Source organism: Coregonus clupeaformis, chromosome 9, assembly GCF_020615455.1.
Source record: "Coregonus clupeaformis isolate EN_2021a chromosome 9, ASM2061545v1, whole genome shotgun sequence".
Classification (NCBI taxonomy): domain Eukaryota; kingdom Metazoa; phylum Chordata; class Actinopteri; order Salmoniformes; family Salmonidae; genus Coregonus; species Coregonus clupeaformis.
In genome coordinates this window covers 20,627,641-20,650,914 of record NC_059200.1, presented here as the reverse complement: position 1 = coordinate 20,650,914, position 23,274 = coordinate 20,627,641, and the positions used below count along the sequence as shown (strand labels likewise).

Genomic DNA, 23,274 nt, shown 5'->3' with positions numbered 1-23,274 from the left:
GCAGATAGAGAGAGAGAGAGAGAGAGAGAGAGAGAGAGACAGAGAGAGAGAGAGAGAGAGAGAGAGCAGAGAGAGAGAGAGAGAGAAGAGAGAGAGAGAGAGAGAGAGAGAGAGAGAGAGAGAGAGAGAGAGAGAGAGAGATGAGGGGGACAAGGCAGAGAGAGAGAGGTGAGGGGGACAAGGCAGATAGAGAGAGGTGAGGGGGACAAGGCAGATAGAGAGAGAGATGAGGGGGACAAGGCAGAGAGAGAGAGGTGAGGGGGACGAGGCAGAGAGAGAAAGAGAAAGAAAGAGAAAGAGAGAGGATCAGTACACACAATCTAAACACATTAATCAAAGCAGCTTAAAGTCATCAGCTTATATTTCCTACTCATCATCCCCATTTCATTTTTCAGCCTAATATCTTATATTCCATGGTGGAGAGGGGAGTTGCTGCTGACCTGATTGGTACTTTACGGTAATAAATATTGGTATGCTGGCGCTTCCAAAGGTTTCTATGGGAATGGTATTTCCACAAAGACTACGGTCGAAACATCAGCTTTTTTCATAAAAAGACAAGGAATTTATAAAAACATTGTTGTTGTCCATTCTTAGGTGTTCCTATCCTCTTCCCTCTTTTGGAAAGCTAGCTGGTATTAACCATGGCACTACTCTACTCACGAAGAAGGAGGAGAGGAAGAGTGTTGTGAGGGTGACGAGGGTGGCCAGGACCACGTCAGGGGGGATCTCTGTGCCGCTGCGGCCTAGGATGGGCGTGAAGATCTCAAACACCACCCAGATCAGGAACATGAAGTGGACATAGGGCAGGGCCAGACCCAGCTGGTAGAGAACAGAGTACTTCACCGACGCACCTGGAGACACAGGAGAGATGCATTAACTAACCCAGACCCAGCTGGTAGAGAACAGAGTACTTCACCAACGCACCTGGAAACACAGACAGGGGAGATACATTAACTATGGGTGCGTTCCTCTGCCCAGGCGTTGCTGACGCATGCCAGATCTTACTACACCTGGAAAGGTATTTTACGTATCAGTTAACCACATCATATGTTATAGCAATCTGTCAGTCGACGACCTGGCACGCAACCATTGATTGATGCATGCAACGTCTGAGCAGGGGAATGCAACCATTAACTAACCCAGACCCAGCTGGTGCTTCACTGATGCACCTGGAGACACATGAGAGATACATTAACATTAAAAGGTTGCACGATATATTTCCACAAATCTAACAATGTAGAGTGATGATATTCCATCTAACGGGTCTTTATGCAAAAGTTTATAAAATAATAATACACTTCTATTTTCGTAATTTGAATGACTTTATCAAAAACTCAGTAACACTTTACTTGACACCCATAACCATGTCATAATATGTCATAACAGTTGACATAACCGGTTATAAGATGGTCATAACACTGTCATGACACATATTTAGACCGGTTGTGACATACACTACTTGACCAAAAGTATGAACATCTCATTCCAAAATCATGGGCATTAATATGGAGTTGGTCCCCCCTTTGCTGCTATAACAGCCTCCACTCTTCTGGGAAGGCTTTCCACTAGATGTTGGAATATTGCTGCGGGGACTTGCTTCCATTCAGCCACAAGAGCATTAGTGAGGTCGGGCACTGATGTTGAGCGATTAGGCCTGGCTCGCAGTCGGCATTCCAATTAATCCCAAAGGTGTTAGATGGGGTTGAGGTCAGGGCTCTGCCAGTCAAGTTCTTCCACACCGATCTCGACAAACCATTTCTGTATGGACCTCGCCTTGTGCACGGGGGCATTGTCATGCTGAAACAGGAAAGGACCTTCCCCAAACTGTTGCCACAAAGTTGGAAGCACAGAATCGTCTAGAATGTCATTGTATACTGTAGCATTAAGATTTCCCTTCACTGGAACTAAGGGGCCTAGCCCGAACCATGAAAAACAGCCCCAGACCATTATTCCTCCTCCACCAAACTTTACAGTTGGCACTATGTATTGGGGCAGGTAGCATTCTCCTGGCATCCACCAAACCCAGATTAGTCTGTCGGACTGACAGATGGTGAAGCGTGCTTCATCACTCCAGAGAACGCGTTTCCACTGCTCCAGAGCCCAATGGCGGCGAGCTTTACACCACTCCAGCCGACGCTTGGTATTGTGCATGGTGATCTTAGGCTTGTGTGCGGCTGCTCGGCCATGGAAACCCATTTCATGAAGCTCCCGACGAACAGTTATTGTGCTGACGTTGCTTCCAGTGGCAGTTTGGAACTGAATGGTAAAATACCAATCGGATTAATGTCATTGTTTTTTTCAAGGTACAGTATGTCTTTATTTTTGCTGAACTGCCTGATCTTTATTGGCCAATATATCTTGCAGGATTTCATGGAAGCCAATGTTTGTGGTAGCCATTATACCTGGATTTACTGCTGCTAGTAGTAGCACTCAGGTTAGCATGTGGCTAGCTATAGCTACCATCGTCTTATGTGGACAGTGCTGCTATTAGTAGCACTCAGGTTAGCATGTGGCTAGCTATAGCTACCATCGTCTTATGTGGACAGTGCTGCTATTAGTAGCACTCAGGTTAGCATATTGGTAGCTATAGCTACCATCGTCTTATGTGGACAGTGCTGCTATTAGTAGCACTCAGGTTAGCATGTGGCTAGCTAGAGCTAGCATCGTCTTATGTGGACAGTGCTGCTATTAGTAGCACTCAGGTTAGCATGTGGCTAGCTATAGCTACCATCATCTTATGCGGACAGTGCTGCTATTAGTAGCACTCAGGTTAGCATGTGGCTAGCTTTAGCTACCATCGTCTTATGTGGACAGTGCTGCTAGTAGTAGCACTCAGGTTAGCATGTGGCTAGCTTTAGCTACCATTGTCTTATGTGGACAGTGCTGCTATTAGCATGTGGCTTCACTCCTGCTCGTGTAGTGTTCTTCTCTTGACGTCACTTTTCCGACATGACTTTGGTAAAATAATATTAATTTGTCCCAAAATACAAATGTAAAAGTGATATGTCGTATTGGTACTTTTAGTTGGAAGGATGAAACAATTCAGAATGTTTAACAGCAACCTAATTCAGCAATCCTCCCCTTTAACTAACCTAACCCAGACCCAGATAGTAGAGAACAGAGTACTTCACCGACACACCTGGAGACACAGGAGAGATACATTAACTAACCCAGACGGTAGAGAACAGAGTACTTCACCTGCACCAAAAAATTAAGAGATCTATCAATATAAAACCCTTTCAATTCAAAACTAATCGTGTGATACATCAATGTATCGTTGTTGCTGCTGAGCTGTGAAAATGACCTGACATCCTTCTGATTGAAACATCACACATAATAATAACAATGGGAGCATTGAACAGTATCCAACTCTATCCAGTAACCAGTATCCATTTATTGTTCATGAAAAGGAATTTCCTTATGGAAAGCAACTTCCTTATCTATCCATCTATCCATCCATCCATCCATCCTCTCCTCACCTCTGAGTTGAAACTCCCTGGCGAGGAGCAGCTTGGTGGTCAGAGGGAATGCCACCATCAGCATGGGGACGTAGGCAGAGCAGAGGCCGTTAGCTGTGAGGTAGACCATGGCACCGCACCACAGCAGCAGGCTCACGTCAAAGTAGAGCTCCCCCAGCTCCAGACGACGCACACCCTGCAGGAGGAGGAACAGACAGGCGGGGTCAGCAAAGGCATGGAAGAATCCCTGTCGCTGAGGAACACTCAGACATACAGGGGTCAATAAGGGCAGACACATTATTAACTATAATCAGACTATCATCCATTCCCCCAAAATAGGCTTATCAATTTAAATTGTTATATCAACATCAAGGTCTATCAAAATGTTTTTCGCTCATGTCTACTTGGCTGCATAGACGACATAAAAATCAATACGATTTGTTTTGATGCATGTTTTATTGAGCTGTGTATGCCTTACACCAGGGGTGTCAAACGTCCGGCCCGCGGGCCGGATCAGGCCCGCAAACGGGTTTAATCCGGCCCGCGAGATGATTTTGAAAAAAATAAAAAATAAATAAAAATAATAATAATAATTTTGTAAAGTATAAAAATGCGCTGCAATTTTTCAATAAAATAAACTGCTGTTCCAATTGCGTCCACTGGATGGCGCAATAGCAATTGTGTTAAGCAAGCAAACTGTTTATACCGGGGCAGAGCAAGTAGGTCAAGCACGTGCAGCCAATGAGCTACTTTGTTTTGCCCGCGATATTTATTACGGCTTCTACTTTTAACATGCTGTGCTTTGGCACCCTCATTGCCCCAATATGTCTCTGTCAAAAAAGAGAAAAGTGGACGCAGAGTGCAGAGTGTTCGAAGAAAAATTGTCATCCTATTTATTCACGGAATTGAATGGGAAAGCTGTATGTTTGGTGTGTTCAGAGCATGTTGCAGTGCTGAAAGACTATAACCTTCATCGCCACTATGTGAGTCTTCATGCCGACAAATTTGACAACTTTCAAGGACAGCGGAGATGAGAGAAGGTGAATGAACTGTTGGCGGGTCTGAAGAAACAGCAGTCTGTGTTTACTCACAGCCGAGACATCAGTGACGCTGCAGTGAAAGCTAGCTACCTCATTGCTAATGAAATCGCAGTGGCTTCAAAACCATTTAGTGAGGGTGAATTTGTAAAAACATGCATGATGAAGGCAGCGGAGATTGTGTGCCCTGAAAAGCGGCAGGCTTTTGCAAATATCAGCCTGACAAGAAACACAGTTGCAGACAGGATTTCCGATCTTTCAGTGGATTTGGACAGCCAGTTGAAACAAAAAGTAAAGTCATTTATTGCGTTTTCGGTTGCAATTGATGAAAGCACGGACATTACAGATGTTGCACAACTGGCCATTTTCATCCGCGGAGTTGATGACACATTGACCGTCACCGAGGAGTTCGTGGAGTTGGTGCCGATGACAGATACAACGACAGCAGCTGATATTTTTACCGCACTCGTCGGCGCGCTGGACAGGGTCAGAGTGGACTGGTCCCGCGCTGTAAGCCTGGCTACAGATGGTGCGCCCTCAATGATCGGGAAAAAAGCAGGCGTTGTGACAAAGTTCAGAGAGAAAGTGCAATCTGCAAATGGAGGACGTGATTTTTTGACTTTTCACTGTATTTTGCACCAGGAGGCTTTGTGTTGCAAGTCATTAAAGATGGATAATGTCATGAAGGTGGTCATCCAAACTGTTAATTTCATCCGATCCAGAAGCCTGAATCACCGTCAGTTTGACAGCCTTCTCAGAGAGAAAGACCACATCTATGGCCTGCCATACCACACTGAGGTAAGATGGTTAAGCCGAGTTGCTGTGCTGAGGCGTTTCTTTGATTTACGAGAAGAATTGAACAGTTCATGGAAGAAAAGGGCAAACCAGTGTTAGAATTTTATTCTGCAGAATGGATGCAGGACCTTGCATTTATGGTGGATGTTACAGAGCACCTGAATAACTTGAACAAACAGCTGCAAGGGCGCAACAAAGTTGTCACGCAGTATTATGACAGCATACGTTCTTTCAAGTTGAAGCTGTCATTGTGGGAGACGCAACTTGCCGGTGGTGATGCAGCTCACTTCCCCTGTCTGAAAAATGTGTGCGCGACCCAACATGTGGCAGACGTGAAGCGGTTCAAAGATAAAATAACGGGACTGTTACGGGAGTTTGAGCAACGCTTTCAGATTTATGTTTATATGTTTTTATGTTGATGTGCTATTGTTTTTAATTGATTTTATTTTATTTGTATATTTAACCTATTCTTGACTCTGTGGTTCTTGCACTTGTTTGGGGAACAGGATTTCATTATTTTTATCTACATTTCTGCCTGAGAAATGACACCCTGATATAGTTCTGTGATCTATGATATACTTCTGTGAATCACTGAGGCATTGTGTGTTTGTGTGTTCTTTGTCCTCAGAACTTTCAAATAACTTGAGGTGTTTTATGATTAATAGTGATGTTGTGCTTTTGGACACTGTCCTCAGGCTCCAGCTTTATGTTTATATGTTTTTATGTTGATGTGCTATTGTTTTTAATTGTTTTTATTTTATTTGTATATTTAACCTATTCTTGACTCTGTGGTTCTTGCACTTGTTTGGGGAACAGGATTTCATTATTTTTATCTACATTTCTGCCTGAGAAATGACACCTGATATAGTTCTGTGATCTGTGAAACAGTTCTGTTAATCACTGAGGCATTGTGTGTTTGTGTGTTCTTTTTCTTTAGAATTTTCAAATAAACTTGACGTGTTTTATGATTAATAGTGATGTTGTGCTTGTACTATTTTGGACACACTGTCCTCAGGCTCCAGCTTTATGTTGTATGTTGATCGTATTAAAACAAAGAAAACAATCTGAAGTTGTTGTTTTTAAGTTATATATACCATGATTTTTCCGGTCCGGCCCACTTGGGAATAGATTTTCCTCCATGTGGCCCCTGAGCTAAAATGAGTTTGACACCCCTGCCTTACACAGACCATGTGAGAACCATGGAGAGTGTGTCTGAACTTCAGCCCAGATAGACCTTCCCTGACATCCCACAGGCTAATGGCCAGGACTCTCCCTTTCTCTCCCTCCCACTACTTCCCTCAGTTCCTCTCCCTTCCTCTCCTCTCCCTCCCATTGCCTCCCTCCCTCCGTCTCCCTCCATCGCTGCACCCTGGTAACGTCTCTCTCTCTCCCGGCACCACTTAGTGATGTGTGAGCACCAACAAAGGCCTCATTCATAGGCTGTTCACACTTGCACACACACGGCTCTAGTCAAAAGAAGAACATATTTAGGGAAAGGGGTGCCACACATAATTCTGACTCCGGTCATGTTGCCAGGAGGAGAATGTTGTTTAATCTACCTCTTAATATACTCTGATAAATGTACCCTGGCACTGTAGTGAAGTATTAACTACTGCCTTCTCTCTGCTCTGGGTCAACTGCAAACATAAGAGCTCCACTCAGTGTCTCTGTGTCCAGGCTTGGAGCTCTGCCACTCAGTGTCTCCGTGTCCAGGCTTGGAGCTCTGCCACTCAGTGTCTCTGTGTCCAGGCTTGGAGCTCTGCCACTCAGTGTCTCCGTGTCCAGGCTTGGAGCTCTGCCACTCAGTGTCTCTGTGTCCAGGCTTGGAGCTCTGCCACTCAGTGTCTCCGTGTCCAGGCTTGGAGCTCTGCCACTCAGTGTCTCCGTGTCCAGGCTTGGAGCTCTGCCACTCAGTGTCTCTGTGTCCAGGCTTGGAGCTCTGCCACTCAAGTGTCTCTGTGTCCAGGCTTGGAGCTCTGCCACTCAAGTGTCTCTGTGTCCAGGCTTGGAGCTCTGCCACTCAGTGTCTCCGTGTCCAGGCTTGGAGCTCTGCCACTCAGTGTCTCCGTGTCCAGGCTTGGAGCTCTGCCACTCAGTGTCTCCGTGTCCAGGCTTGGAGCTCTGCCACTCAGTGTCTCTGTGTCCAGGCTTGGAGCTCTGCCACTCAAGTGTCTCTGTGTCCAGGCTTGGAGCTCTGCCACTCAAGTGTCTCTGTGTCCAGGCTTGGAGCTCTGCCACTCAGTGTCTCTGTGTCCAGGCTTGGAGCTCTGCCACTCAGTGTCTCTGTGTCCAGGCTTGGAGCTCTGCCACTCAGTGTCTCTGTGTCCAGGCTTGGAGCTCTGCCACTCAGTGTATCTGTGTCCAGGCTTGGAGCTCTGCCACTCAGTGTCTCTGTGTCCAGGCTTGGAGCTCTGCCACTCAGTGTCTCTGTGTCCAGGCTTGGAGCTCTGCCACTCAAGTGTCTCTGTGTCCAGGCTTGGAGCTCTGCCACTCAAGTGTCTCTGTACAAGGCAAAGGCTAGCCATGTGCCACTACCTACCACAGAGCACTGGCATAAACAATTGGCTACATGCCAATATTCAAGCTAATATAGAACTTACAATACATGTCTAATACATTTCTTCATTCTAAGTGGTATGGTATGCCAGTGTGCATATTAAAATACAGATATTGTACACACCCGTGGAACAAATGCACCCAGGACGATACCAAAATAACCCAACGTGGTTACAGACAGAACAGAGAGGTCAATAACAGAAGCTGAGTCGGTATAAACGTGGCTGGGCTGGGCATAAGACTATAGTACTATTGACACAAGTCTGTTGAAAGCACATCATACACATGCCGTTTTAAACCTGCAGGGCTGAACTGAACAGTTTCAGGATAATTGCAGTTAAAAGCTTTTCAAAGCGTCTGGTCTGGGTGGTGGAACTTTTTCACCACGGAATTAACCGGCACTGCTCCACATTGTGATAGAATCACTGCAGTACCAAGTAGGGCTGTCCCCAACAAACAAACAAAAATCTTGGTCGACAGAATGTTGTCTGTTCTTTCGATCAATCGATTGGTCAAAATGTTAAAACATGTATTTTTCCATATATAGGCACACCTTATGTGTTTTAATAAAATCAATGCACCTGAGCTCAATTTTGAGTCTCATAGCAAAGGGTTTGAATACTTATGTAAATAAGGTATTTCTGTATTATTCTTTTTTATAAATTTGCTAACATTTCTAAAAACCTCTTTTTGCTTTGTCATTATGGGGTATTGTGTGTAGATTGATGAGGGGAAAAAACAATTTAACCCATTTTAGAATAAGGCTGTAATGTAACAAAATGTGAAAAAAGTCAAGGGGTCTGAATACTTTCCGAATATACTGTATGCATTGAGCTTGTCTAATGCTTTAAGCTCACTGTTTGATTAAATAAGACACAAATGACTCAAGAAGGAGTCAGAGATCAAGATAACCAGAAGAAGAAAAACAACTTAACCTGACCATCCTCCTCCCACTCCTACTGGCTTTCGCAGATTCTGGCTTTACGCTCCTGAAATAGGCTACACGAAGAGTCGGCAACCTTTCTCATGTGGAATGGCAATTTATCTTACCATTTCTACCGATCTGCGTGCCAGTTATGATTTTCATATGCACATTTTCGTGGAACAGTTTCATTTGATATATAGTCTTCGTATCTCAACTTTATATCCAAATTCTATCCAAATCTAAATGAAAATGATACAAACCTAAAAAGTACCTTCTATTGCCATTGCTAACTATGTAAAAATAGCCTATAAAGCCAACAAATAAAAACATTGTGGCCTGCAGGTAGAGAATAACCTGAGAAAAATAAATATTCTATAAATCACATTGTCTACGCATGGCCTGTCTGCAATGAACTTGAAACATTGCATCAACTATTAACTTGGTTCCGGCCTGAAGCCCGCGCTAGCAAACTGAGCTCAGGACAGACACAGCTGTAGGCTATTTGCGTAATCAGGTAGGCCTATTTTATGATGTTTTCACTGGATCAGAGCATAACTTTTTTCCCTTTCATGCTGAGTGGTTATCGAAAGGGAGAGAGCTGAAAATATTTTTCAAATACATTGAGGAACTATTGTCATTCTCAATGGATGTAAAAACAGACTTTGTTTGCTTGCTGTTTGAGGTGAAGAAAACATTACTTTGAGAAGCTCCACAGCTCATTAGTGGTGGTGCGTTAAGCCAATCAGAAATACTATCAGATCCCCAAATGGGCACATTTATATGCCTACATTTGCGCGCAGACCAGGTAGCCTATAGGCCTACTTCCATGCAGAATCAGGTGTGCGTCGTTACTCAACATTGACAGGAGCACTCCAAACAAAAGACAATGACTAAATTTGACAAAACTCGTAAGTGGAATGAAATAATCCAAAACTTAACTCCTGCTCCAATAGCATGCAATACATGAGGTTCTTAACCCTTGCTCCAATACATGAGGTTCTTAACCCCTGCTCCAATACAGGAGGTTCTTAACCCTTGCTCCAATACATGAGGTTCTTAACCCCTGCTCCAATACATGAGGTTCTTAACCTTTGCTCCAATAGCATGAGGTTGGTTCTTAACCCCTGCTCCAATAGCATGCAATACAGGAGGTTCTTAACCCCTGCTCCAATACAGGAGGTTCTCTTAACCCCTGCTCCAATACAATCTCTGTTGAGATTATTTCCTTTTTCATTTCTAGCCAGATGTAAAATGTTCCTGTTTTGACTAATTTAATAGAGTGGGGTAGGTCTGCTTTATACCAAATTAGCAAACCCCCTTAGTCTCTTCCTGTTTCACACCTGGTAGTTTGGTGGATGGGACTACCAGCTCTCTGTAACCTAGAGGGCAACTAGTGGGTCCATCTCCTCTATACCATGTTTCTTGTAGGATAACAATGTCTGGGTTCCTGCTTTGGTGAAGTCTGGGTTCCTGCTCAGACATTGTATATTCAGACCTTGTATATTCCAGGATGAGATAGTAAAAGCTTTGTGTTCCATAGTGTCTAATGTTGTTATTGGTGTGGTTTAGGCTCGGACCATTAGGTGTGAGCAGAACATGCTGAGGCAGGATGGCGGGTGTATTAGTGGGGGTTGGGCCTGTTGCTCTGCTCACGGCCTGGGGGGCTATATAGGGTGTGGCTAGTTTTTTTTTAGGTGGGGAAATCGACTGGTTGGGGTGGGGATGTGGCTGGCGGTGCTGTGGTCTGGGTCTAGGTCCTCTTGGTGTGGATCCTCTTGGTGCAGGTCCTCCGGGAGGGGGTCTCACAGTTCTGGGAGGGCTGTCTGTTGCTTTGTTGCTCCTGTGTGAGGTGCTGGAGCTGCTGTTGAGGGTGATGTCCTTCAGGGTCCTGGCAAAGGTGGGTACTGTTGCCTTGTATAGCTGGACCTTGACGAAGAGGGTTAGGGTTAGGGGGGGCAGGAGGGGGAGTCTGCTGGGTTGATGGATCCTGCCTCGTCTGTCTTGCTGTGCTCTTATAGCAGTGTGCCATGCCCAGGGATGGTCTGTGTGGAAAATTAAGTTGCTTACGTTCCCATTTTTGTAGTAGTCAGCAAAAAGTGTCTCTGGATTGTCCATGAGGAGCTTCTCTTTGTACTCTTTCCGTGCCATGTCATTTTTTATATTCAAGGGGTACTGCAAAGGGGGAAGGCATGGAGCAGGGGGGCAAAAATGCATCTGCATTTGGGTGGGGGAGCCAATCTTGAGAGAAAGTGAATGCCAGTTAGATACCGTCTGTAGAGGTGCTATCTTTATCAGCATCGTAAAAGCTGATAGTATTTCAACCACATAAAATATGCATACAAGCCAAACTGAAATCTTATCAGAAACATGTTGGGTCGTTTACACACCTTTCTATTTCTGTACAACCGGTCAAACTGATGTCCTTTAGAAATGTTGCACTGAAAAATTTTTTTTTTGCTATTGCATTTTCTCCCCGGTCCCTAAATGTCTTTGCTCTGCGAAAGAAGCAGAGATGACAGCGAAAACTTTACCAATGTCAACTAGATTGAAGCATTAATTCTATTGATTTATGACATTATTCTGATGAGCAAGGGCTTATTTAGTCTTCTAGGACAACATATATAATGACAGAAGAGAAGCTGCATGTATCTAATTATAGACAAGTTGACTAACAGATAGCCTACCAAAATGTCGGAAATTATAAGCAGAAACATATCTAGATCAGGCAAAAAAAAAACTGCACCCCCTGTCAAAAAAATAGTTCCGCCGTCTGACTAGCCTACAGCTAGTGGGTTGGGTGTGGGCCTCAGATTTTCACATAATTACATATAGTCGGGCGGTTGCGGATGGGTAATTAGCAATTGCGGGCGGGTGAACAAACAACTGACCTACGCACCACTAACACACACACACAATGCTCACCCCGTAGTAGAGGTTCTTGGCCAGTGTGTGGATCAGGACCATCGTCCCAGTGGCAGCAGAACCGTACATAAAGATGCATGTATAGAAGTCGTTGTACCTAAACAGAGGACAAAGGAAAAAAACTATATTTATGCAAAATGATATGACTTGTATTTCTATATATAATGACTATATTGTTAAAATAATAAAGCTGTCCTCTGACGTGTGTTGTGAGGGCAAGCCAATATATACACACAGAAAAAAGATTGATTTGATACGTCTACTTCCATATCTTCTCTTGTTATACTCTGGATATTTGTTATTTATGTCTAAAATGTTGAAACAAATGTTGTCTAAATGTTTGTCTAAATGTTGAAACTAAATGTCTAAATAAACTAGAAAATGTACATTTCTCTGTGTGTTTCAAGCGTTAATACCAGAACATGGATCGTCCCGTCAGCGACACGACCAAGGCTATGATGAGCACTGTCAGCAGAGTGACCAACCAGCTGAGGATGACCACCGCCGTAGCATAGGCCAGCTCCTTTACGTACCGACCTCCTGGGAAAGAGAGAGGGACATACAGTACACAGCTAGTCAGGGCATAGGCCAGCTCCTTTACGTACCGACCTCCTGGGAAAGAGAGAGGGACATACAGTACACAGCTAGTCAGGGCATAGGCCAGCTCCTTTACGTAACGACCTCCTGGGAAAGAGAGAGGGACATACAGTACACAGCTAGTCAGGGCATAGGCCAGCTCCTTTACGTACCGACCTCCTGGGAAAGAGAGAGGGACATACAGTACACAGCTAGTCAGGGCATAGGCCAGCTCCTTTACGTACCGACCTCCTGGGAAAGAGAGAGGGACATACAGTACACAGCTAGTCAGGGCATAGGCCAGCTCCTTTACGTACCCGACCTCCTGGGAAAGAGAGAGGACATACAGTACACAGCTAGTCAGGGCATAGGCCAGCTCCTTTGCGTAACGACCTCCTGGGAAAGAGAGAGGGACATACAGTACACAGCTAGTCAGGGCATCAGGCCAGCTCCTTTCGTAACGACCTCCTGGGAAAGAGAGAGGGACATACAGTACACAGCTAGTCAGGGCATAGGCCAGCTCCTTTACGTAACGACCTCCTGGGAAAGAGAGAGGGACATACAGTACACAGCTAGTCAGGGCATAGGCCAGCTCCTTTACGTACCGACCTCCTGGGAAAGAGAGAGGGACATACAGTACACAGCTAGTCAGGGCATAGGCCAGCTCCTTTACGTACCGACCTCCTGGGAAAGAGAGAGGGACATACAGTACACAGCTAGTCAGGGCATAGGCCAGCTCCTTTACGTACCGACCTCCTGGGAAAGAGAGAGGGACATACAGTACACAGCTAGTCAGGGCATAGGCCAGCTCCTTTACGTAACGACCTCCTGGGAAAGCGAGAGGGACATACAGTACACAGCTAGTCAGGGCATAGGCCAGCTCCTTTACGTACCGACCTCCTGGGAAAGAGAGAGGGACATACAGTACACAGCTAGTCAGGGCATAGGCCAGCTCCTTTACGTACCGACCTCCTGGGAAAGAGAGGGGGACATACAGTACACAGCTAGTCAGGGTTGGGGTCAATTCAGGAAGTCAACTGAAAATATATTTTCCTCCGGAGAAAGCCAATGAGGAAAATGTACATTAAGAATTAGAATTTCTGTTTACTTCCTGAATTGAAATGGAATTGACCCCAACTCTGCTGCACACAGATAGTCATTCATCCTTTAACACACTTCAGAGGAAAATATCCAATAAAGATCCCCCACATTACATTACCAAACCAACCTGCTCTGCTCTGACACTTAGGCCATATTAACCCTCATGGGAATTGGCCTATATGGATAGGGCTTAATAGAAATGTTTCTTACAGAAGAAATATGAAAAGCATGTATAAGCATGGTAGTAATTGGAAGGGAACAGTTTGGAGACTATTGGAAAATTGTTGAAGATACAACAGTTCACCTGACAAGACTGAATCCCAACATTACATAGAGGACAACAGTTCACCTGACAAGACTGAATCCCAACATTACATAGAGGACAACAGTTCACCTGACAAGACTGAATCCCAACATTACATAGAGGACAACAGTTCACCTGACAAGACTGGAATCCCAACATTACATAGAGGACAACAGTTCACCTGACAAGACTGAATCCCAACATTACATAGAGGACAACAGTTCACCTGACAAGACTGAATCCCAACATTACATAGAGGACAACAGTTCACCGGACACCAGACTGAATCCCAACATTACATAGAGGACAACAGTTCACCTGACAAGACTGAATCCCAACATTACATAGAGGACAACAGTTCACCTGACAAGACTGAATCCCAACATTACATAGAGGACAACAGTTCACCTGACAAGACTGAATCCCAACATTACATAGAGGACAACAGTTCACCTGACAAGACTGAATCCCAACATTACATAGAGGACAACAGTTCACCTGACAAGACTGAATCCCAACATTACATAGAGGACAACAGTTCACCTGACAAGACTGAATCCCAACATTACATAGAGGACAACAGTTCACCTGACAAGACTGAATCCCAACATTACATAGAGGACAACAGTTCACCTGACACCAGACTGAATCCCAACATTACATAGAGGACAACAGTTCACCTGACACCAGACTGAATCCCAACATTACATAGAGGACAACAGTTCACCTGACAAGACTGAATCCCAACATTACATAGAGGACAACAGTTCACCTGACACCAGACTGAATCCCAACATTACATAGAGGACAACAGTTCACCTGACAAGACTGAATCCCAACATTACATAGAGGACAACAGTTCACCTGACAAGACTGAATCCCAACATTACATAGAGGACAACAGTTCACCTGACACCAGACTGAATCCCAACATTACATAGAGGACAACAGTTCACCTGACAAGACTGAATCCCAACATTACATAGAGGACAACAGTTCACCTGACAAGACTGAATCCCAACATTACATAGAGGACAACAGTTCACCTGACAAGACTGAATCCCAACATTACATAGAGGACTAACAACAGTTCACCTGACAAGACTGAATCCCAACATTACATAGAGGACAACAGTTCACCGGACACCAGACTGAATCCCAACATTACATAGAGGACAACAGTTCACCTGACAAGACTGAATCCCAACATTACATAGAGGACAACAGCTCACCGGACACCAGACTGAATCCCAACATTACATAGAGGACAACAGTTCACCTGACAAGACTGAATCCCAACATTACATAGAGGACAACAGTTCACCTGACAAGACTGAATCCCAACATTACATAGAGGACAACAGTTCACCTGACAAGACTGAATCCCAACATTACACTGTTGATTTTATGTGCATTTTACATTTACTGTACTCTTTGCTGCATTTGTTGATAACGAAATCTGAAAATACTCTGGATACATTCAGTAACATGATAAGAATATTCCTGGAAAATGTGGGGTAGGTGCAACATAAGACAAAATAAATGAGGGTTTGAGTGAAAGGACTAACTGGTGTCTCCAAGTGGCCACACACCTCTCCAAAGTGTGCACAGTTCCTAAGTAATTTCAATGCACTTTTATGACTCAAAGAAGAGTCTTCAACTATAATGTGCTTTATTGAATTCTCCTAGCCGTGCTGTTGAGGAACTAGAGCAAGCACGCAGCCCTGCATCCCCGCCTTCACACAATTACTGTTGTTGTTTGCGCAATCCTAAAACGATCCATTATAAATCGCAATCTGGGTCAGGTCGCAATCTATGCTCATGATGCCACTTACCCACATTACTGGGATGGGAGCACTTTCTAAAAAGGTAGAGGAAGGTTGCCATGGCAGTCATGTAGTTGATGATGGTACCAACGCGGGCCGGGTACGCCACCACCACCATGCCAAGCAGGTCGAAGAACACCATGTTGCCATGACGATACTCAGACGAGTCTGCCAGCTCCTCAGACATCACCAGATGCTTCAGTACAGCCAGGATGTTGTCGCCTAGGGATACGGGAAGGAGGTGATGTAAAGTAAAGTGAAGTAAAATGTGATTTATTGTACCCACTGGTGTAAATTGGGTACAAAACAGGCCTCTCGTCCAGAATAGATTTAAGGTAGAATGAAAACGTAGTTTATTATGAGATTGAGAAGGCATTTCTAAAAAACCGTTACATTTGACATTATTCAGTCTAAAGGCTCTTTGACCTAACAGTTCATATCATGGACAATAGACAAGAGGGGTTTTTTCTGTTCAAATCCCAGCTGGATTATATTGCTGTCGTGCCCTCTAGAAGGCAATAGCCTGAATGGCTGCAGGGATTCGCTGGTATATTGAGTAGAGCAATTGCCTTCAATAGAAGCATTTTCTAAACAAACACAATATATCAATCATTAAACCAACAACAAACAGACAAAGGGACCAGTGGGAGGATGAGATGCATGAATGTGCTGCATTCTATGCCAAGACAACAACAATCCCTAAACAAATACAACACAAAAGGCAGTGATACATAAACACTATTGTGTTTGTCTAGCATAGCGTTTGTGGTAAAACTCAGCGCTGGGTCAGTTGTGCTGCCAGTCTGATGTCCCCTGCTGTCTGTGGGATATGAATGATCTCAGTATGCTGCAGAGCTGGGTTCAAATAATATTCAAAATCATTTAAAAATACTTTATCTGTGCTTGATTGAGCTTGCCTGGCTCAAATGGACCAATAGAAACATCCCAAAACTGCAAATCACACACATCTGGCACTCCATGCATGGTAGGCTAGACTAGAGCAAATGCTTAAAGTATTTTAAAGATTTCCAATAGTAACTGAACCAAGGTCTGGTATGCTGCTAATGCATCTCCCTCTCTCTGTTCGCTTGAAAACACGCAAAAGCAAATCAACAGCAGCCTAGCCTGATAAAATGGCCAGCCTTGCACAAAGCTCCATTGTTCCGTTTGATATCTCCACGGAGTCCGTTCTGCCCCCAGAATGTAAACATAAAGCATTGCTTTCATCTGGTCATTGGCTGCCTGGTAACCTGGAATCCAAACTGATTTATCTTTGTTTAAACTGAAACAGTGGTGAGCAACAGCTTTCAGTCTGATTTAAGCAGGCTATCTTGGCTGGTCCTCCGGGTTGGGGGAAACTAGGCCTTGTCATACTGAAATGATTTGGTGTTCTTAAGAGTTTCACTAATCCCCTCCACCCAGTCAGAGTTAAAGAATTACACTACAAATTGAGGAAGGAATAAGTGATTTGCTTCTAATTTTGAACCAGATTACAACCAGAACTAAGAGCATACATTTATAGTAGTTTTGGACCAGATTACAACCAGAACTAACTGCATGTATGTATAGTAGTTTTGAACCAGATTACAACCAGAACTAACAGCATTTATCTATAGTAGTTTTGGACCAGATTACAAACACAATTAACAGCATGTATCTATAGTAGTTTTGAACCAGATTACAACCAGAAGTGAGAGCATTAATCTAGTTTTGGACCAGATTACAACCAGAAGTGAGAGCATTAATCTAGTTTTGGACCAGATTACAACCAGAAGTGAGAGCATTAATCTAGTTTTGGACCAGATGTGAGGAGTGACAAAGGAGAAGATGAAGACAAATGACTTCTAAAACAGATCCTGGTCCATTTATCATTGTGGTAGTGGATAGACCAATACCTAGATATGGGGAAACACTCTTTTCACACCACTTCGATACCGAAGTGACTTTTTCGCAGCAAGTTAGGAGAACTTACGCAGCAGGTTAGGAGAATTAACGTAGCAGGTTAGGAGACTGAGGTTATGGTTTAGGTTAGCGAAAATTCTCTCCTAACCTGCTACGAAAATCACTTTGTATTGAAGCGGCGTGAAAAGAGTGTGTCCCTCTAAAGACAGGGATCATCACCTTCCTTCCTTCCCCATCTGTTCCTGCTCCATTTCCTTTCCTTCTACACCAGGGGTGTCAAACGTCCGGCCCGCGGGCCGGATCAGGCCCGCAAACGGGTTTAATCCGGCCCGCGAGATGATAAAAAAAAAATATATATAATAATAATAATAATAATAATAATAATAATAATTGTAAAGTATAAAAATGAGCTGTAATTTTTCAATAAAATAAACTGCTGTTCCAATTGCGTCCACTGGATGGCGCAATAGCAATTGTGTTAAGCAAGCAAACTGTTTATACCGGGGCAGAGCAAGTAGGTCAAGCACGTGCAGCCAATGAGCTACTTTGTTTTGCCCGCGATATTTATTACGGCTTCTACTTTTAACATTGTGCTTTGGCACCCTCATTGCCCCAATATGTCTCTGTCAAAAAAGAGAAAAGTGGACGCAGAGTGCAGAGTGTTCCAAGAAAAATGGTCATCCTATTTATTCACGGAATTGAATGGGAAAGCTGTATGTTTGGTGTGTTCAGAGCATGTTGCAGTGCTGAAAGAATATAACCTTCGTCGCCACTATGTGAGTCTTCATGCCGACAAATATGACAACTTTCAAGGACAGCGGAGATGAAAGAAGGTGAATGAACTGTTGGCGGGTCTGAAGAAACAGCAGTCTGTGTTTACTCACAGCCGAGACATCAGTGACGCTGCAGTGAAAGCTAGCTACCTCATTGCTAATGAAATCGCAGTGGCTTCAAAACCATTTAGTGAGGGTGAATTTGTAAAAACATGCATGATGAAGGCAGCGGAGATTGTGTACCCTGAAAAGCGGCAGGCTTTTGCAAATATCAGCCTGACAAGAAACACAGTTGCAGACAGGATTTCCGATCTTTCAGTGGATTTGGACAGCCAGTTGAAACAAAAAGTAAAGTCATTTATTGCGTTTTCGGTTGCAATTGATGAAAGCACGGACATTACAGATGTTTCACAACTGGCCATTTTCATCCGCGGAGTTGATGACACATTGACCGTCACCGAGGAGTTCGTGGAGTTGGTGCCGACGACAGATACAACGACAGCAGCTGATATTTTTACCGCACTCGTCGGCGCGCTGGACAGGGTCGGAGTGGACTGGTCCCGCGCTGTCAGCCTGGCTACAGATGGTGCGCCCTCAATGATCGGGAAAAAAGCAGGCGTTGTGACAAAGTTCAGAGAGAAAGTGCAATCTGCAAATGGAGGACGTGATTTTTGACTTTTCACTGTATTTTGCACAAGGGAGGCTTTGTGTTGCAAGTCATTAAAGATGGATAACGTCATGAAGGTGGTCATCCAAACTGTTAATTTCATCCGATCCAGAAGCCTGAATCACCGTCAGTTTGACAGCCTTCTCAGAGAGAAAGACCACATCTATGGCCTGCCATACCACACTGAGGTAAGATGGTTAAGCCGAGGTGCTGTGCTGAGGCGTTTCTTTGATTTACGAGAAGAAATTGAACAGTTCATGGAAGAAAAGGGCAAACCAGTGTTAGAATTTCATTCCGCAGAATGGATGCAGGACCTTGCATTTATGGTGGATGTTACAGAGCACCTGAATAACTTGAACAAACAGCTGCAAGGGCGCAACAAAGTTGTCACGCAGTATTATGACAGCATACGTTCTTTCAAGTTGAAGCTGTCATTGTGGGAGACGCAACTTGCCGGTGGTGATGCAGCTCACTTCCCCTGTCTGAAAAATGTGTGCGCGACCCAACATGTGGCAGACATGAAGCGGTTCAAAGATAAAATAACGGGACTGTTACGGGAGTTTGAGCAACGCTTTCAGATTTATGTTTATATGTTTTTATGTTGATGTGCTATTGTTTTTAATTGATTTTATTTTATTTGTATATTTAACCTATTCTTGACTCTGTGGTTCTTGCACTTGTTTGGGGAACAGGATTTCATTATTTTTATCTACATTTCTGGCTGAGAAATGACACCCTGATATAGTTCTGTGATCTGTGAAACAGTTCTGTTAATCACTGAGGCATTGTGTGTTTGTGTGTTCTTTTTCTTTAGAATTTTCAAATAAACTTGACGTGTTTTATGATTAATAGTGATGTTGTGCTTGTACTATTTTGGACACACTATCCTCAGGCTCCAGCTTTATGTTGTATGTTGATCGTATTAAAACAAAGAAAACAATCTGAAGTTGTTGTTTTTAAGTTATATATACACACCATGATTTTTCCGGTCCGGCCCACTTGGGAATAGATTTTCCTCCATGTGGCCCCTGAGCTAAAATGAGTTTGACACCCCTGTTCTACACCATACAGGGTTAGACTGCTATGTTGTTCAAAATAGCTCCTCAGGCAAGTCATATTTCATGCCTGTCTTAATGGGCTGCTTCTATTTTAGTGACTTTATTTTCACCACTACTGTTTATGCTACCTGGTAGTTCGAGGTAGAATCAGTAGAATGCTTGGTTGAGCAGTATGTGTGCTGCAGACAGTAAAGGTGTTTATGCTACCTTGGCGTGAAGGTTAGAGGAGAATGATTGTTGGTAGAGGTTGAGCAATGTGAGGTGTGCTATAGCCTACAGCAGATTGTGTTTACGCTACCAGGGAGTTAAGTGCTTGGTTGAGCAGTCATTTACATTAATGGATGAAATGTGGAGAGAGAGTAGGGAGCAGAGGGTGGCTACCTGGCTGCGTTAAGGACTAGGCGGTGTGTTGCAGCCCACAGTACAGTAGAGCTGTCATTGATAAATGAGATATGGAGAGAGAGTGACGCAAGGGAGCACAAAGAAGAGGAGAGGAGAGAAGAAGAGAAGGTTATGAGAGGTGTGGATTACTCGTCTGGCCTGAGCTGAGCGTTGGAGCGTGGAGAGGAGTGAAGATGGAGGGAGGTATGGCTTGCCTGTCTGATCTGGGGGCGAGCGTTAGTGACCTCACTCAGCCTCTGGCACATGGTCACGTGAGCCAGCAGAGCGTGGTGCTGCAGTGACCTGCTGGGTTCACCTTGGGAAGAAGGCGTAGCCCACTTCCTCTTGTTTAACCCCCACCAAAGAGGACCTGAGCTGAACTGTGCCAGCCAAGCAGCTGAGCTAGCCCAACACCACGGTACCAGTCTCCTCAAACTCCCAGTGAGACATGCATCACCTCCAGCCTCAGATTGGAGATGGAGAAAACGGCCCTCTTCCCACACACAGACAACATTCTCTGTTCACATCGGAGAAGCACCTCTATGGGGCCCATAGAACTTACCTGCCCTCTGGATGGAGTCAGTCAGTATTCTGTCGGATGTGTCGTACTTGGTGTGGTAGAGGAAGCCATTCTCAATGAAGGCCAAATCAATTCCTACAGAGGCACACAGAGAGGGACAAGACGGTCAGGTCAGTGAGATTAACAGTGCTCAGATAGGGGGAATGGAAATGAACTGTTAATCTAGAGTCCAATGAGAAACATACTGAAGGATGAACTCCGATAACTTTTAATAAAGTTTAATAAACATTAAATAAAGTGAAGGCAGTGGGCTAGGCAGCGGGCTAGGCAGTGGGCTAGGCAGTGGGCTAGGCAGTGGGCTAGGCAGTGGGCTGGGCAGTGGGCTGGGCAGTGGGCTAGGCAGTGGGCTAGGCAGTGGGCTAGGCAGTGGGCTAGGCAGTGGGCTAGTCTGCCAGTAGACATGACAGCATGGTGGAGATCTAAGAAGGCAGATAGTTGATACAGAAGTTTTACCCTACCTGGAATGTTTCCAAAGTCCCTGTAGATGCGGAAGTCCGTGTCAGAAGGGATCACACCGCTCTGGAAGACTTCCTGTCCCACCACCGAGGCAAAGGGATGTTTGGCAGCATGGACATATGCCTGGACCAACCAGGGGTTCTCAGGACCTGTGTGTTTGTGTGTGTGTGTGTGTGTGTGTGTGTGTGTGTGTTAATGAAGGAGAGCCAAGAGAGGAGGGACTCGTAAAAGATGTGGAAACATCACTTTAAATTTGTACATAGAGTCCACCCTTTAAAGGATTAGGGATGTCCCCGACTAAAGAACATTTTCGTCGACCGAAAGTCGTCTTTTCTTTCGACCAATATTTAATCGTGTATTTTTCCATATACACTACCGGTCAAAGGTTTTAGAACACCTACACATTCAAGGGTTTTTCTTTATTTTTACTATTTTCTACATTGTAGAATAATAGTGAAGACATCAAAACTATGAAATAACACATATGGAATAGGTTCTTCAAATAGCCACCCTTTGCCTTGATGACAGCTTTGCACACTCTTGGCATTCTCTCAACCAGCTTCACCTGGAATGCTTTTCCGAGTGGCGCAGTGGTCTAAGGCACTGCATCGCAGTGCTAGCTGTGCCACTAGAGATCCTGGTTCGAATCCAGGCTCTGTCGTAGCCGGCCGCGACCGGGAGACCCATGGGGCGGCGCACAATTGGCCCAGCGTTGTCCAGGGTAGGGGAGGGAATGGCCGGCAGGGATGTAGCTCAGTTGGTAGAGCATGGTGTTTGCAACGCCAGGGTTGTGGGTTCGATTCCAGTAAAAAAAATAAAAAATGTATGCACCAACTGTAAGTCGCTCTGGATAAGAGCGTCTGCTAAATGACTAAAATGTAAATGTAAATGTAAGGACTTCCCACATATGCTGAGCACTTGTTGGCTGCTTTTCCTTCACTCTGCCGTCCGACTCATCCCAAACCATCTCAATTGGGTTGAGGTCGGGGGATTGTGGAGGCCAGGTCATCTGATGCAGCACTCCATCACTCTCCTTCTTGGTAAAATAGCCCTTACACAGCCTGGAGGTGTGTTGGGTCATTGTCCTGTTGAAAAACAAATGATAGTGCCACTAAGCCCAAACCAGATGGGATGGCGTATCGCTGCAGAATGCTGTGGTAGCCATGCTGGTTAAGTGTGCCTTGAATTCTAAATAAATCACGGACAGTGTCACCAGCAAAGCAGCCCCACACCATCACACCTCCTCTTCCATGCTTCACGGCGGGAACCACACATGCAGAGATCATCCGTTCACCTACTCTGCATCTCACAAAGACACGGCGGTTGGAACCAAAAATCTCAAATTTAGACACATCAGACCAAGTCTTTTCTTCTTATTGGAGTCCTTTAGGAGTGGTTTCTTTGCAGCAATTCGATGACTGACCATGAAGGCCTGATTCACACAGTCTCCTCTGAACAGTTGATGTTGAGATGTGTCTGTGACTTGAACTCTGTGAAGCATTTATTTGGGCTGCAATCTGAGGTGCAGATAACTCTAATGAACTTATCCTCTGCAGCAGAGGTAACTCTGGGTCTTCCATTCCTGTGGCGGTCCTCATGAGAGACAGTTTCATCATAGTGCTTGATGGTTTTTGAGACTGCACTTGAAGAAACGTTCAAATTTCTTGCAATTTTCCGGATTGACTGACCTTCATGTCTTAAAGTAATGATGGACTGTCATTTCTCTTTGCTTATTTGAGCTGTTCTTACCATAATATGGACTTGGTCTTTTACCAAATAGGGCTATCTTCTGTATACCACCCCTACCTTGTCACAACACAACTGATTGGCTCAAATGCATTAAGGAAAGAAATTCCACAAATTAACTTTTAACAAGGCACACCTGTTAACTGAAATGCATTCCAGGTGACTACCTCATGAAGCTGGTTGAGAGAATGCCAAGAGTGTGCAAAGCTGT

The 23,274-nt window shown here is 44.5% G+C and overlaps 1 protein-coding gene across 1 annotated transcript in view; it reads right to left on the bottom strand.

The window, feature by feature from the left end:
* The window catches only part of LOC121573442 (endoplasmic reticulum metallopeptidase 1), a 57,265-nt gene that overhangs the window by 20,143 nt on the left and 13,848 nt on the right, over window positions 1-23,274 (bottom strand). The window contains exons 5-11 of the mRNA XM_041885446.2: window positions 21,320-21,466; window positions 20,844-20,936; window positions 15,510-15,722; window positions 12,110-12,233; window positions 11,694-11,790; window positions 3,480-3,654; window positions 661-851 (exon numbers count right to left, since the gene is read on the bottom strand). Of these exons, the coding sequence (XP_041741380.1) occupies window positions 661-851; window positions 3,480-3,654; window positions 11,694-11,790; window positions 12,110-12,233; window positions 15,510-15,722; window positions 20,844-20,936; window positions 21,320-21,466 (1,040 nt within the window). The remainder of the gene's footprint in view (window positions 1-660; window positions 852-3,479; window positions 3,655-11,693; window positions 11,791-12,109; window positions 12,234-15,509; window positions 15,723-20,843; window positions 20,937-21,319; window positions 21,467-23,274) is intronic.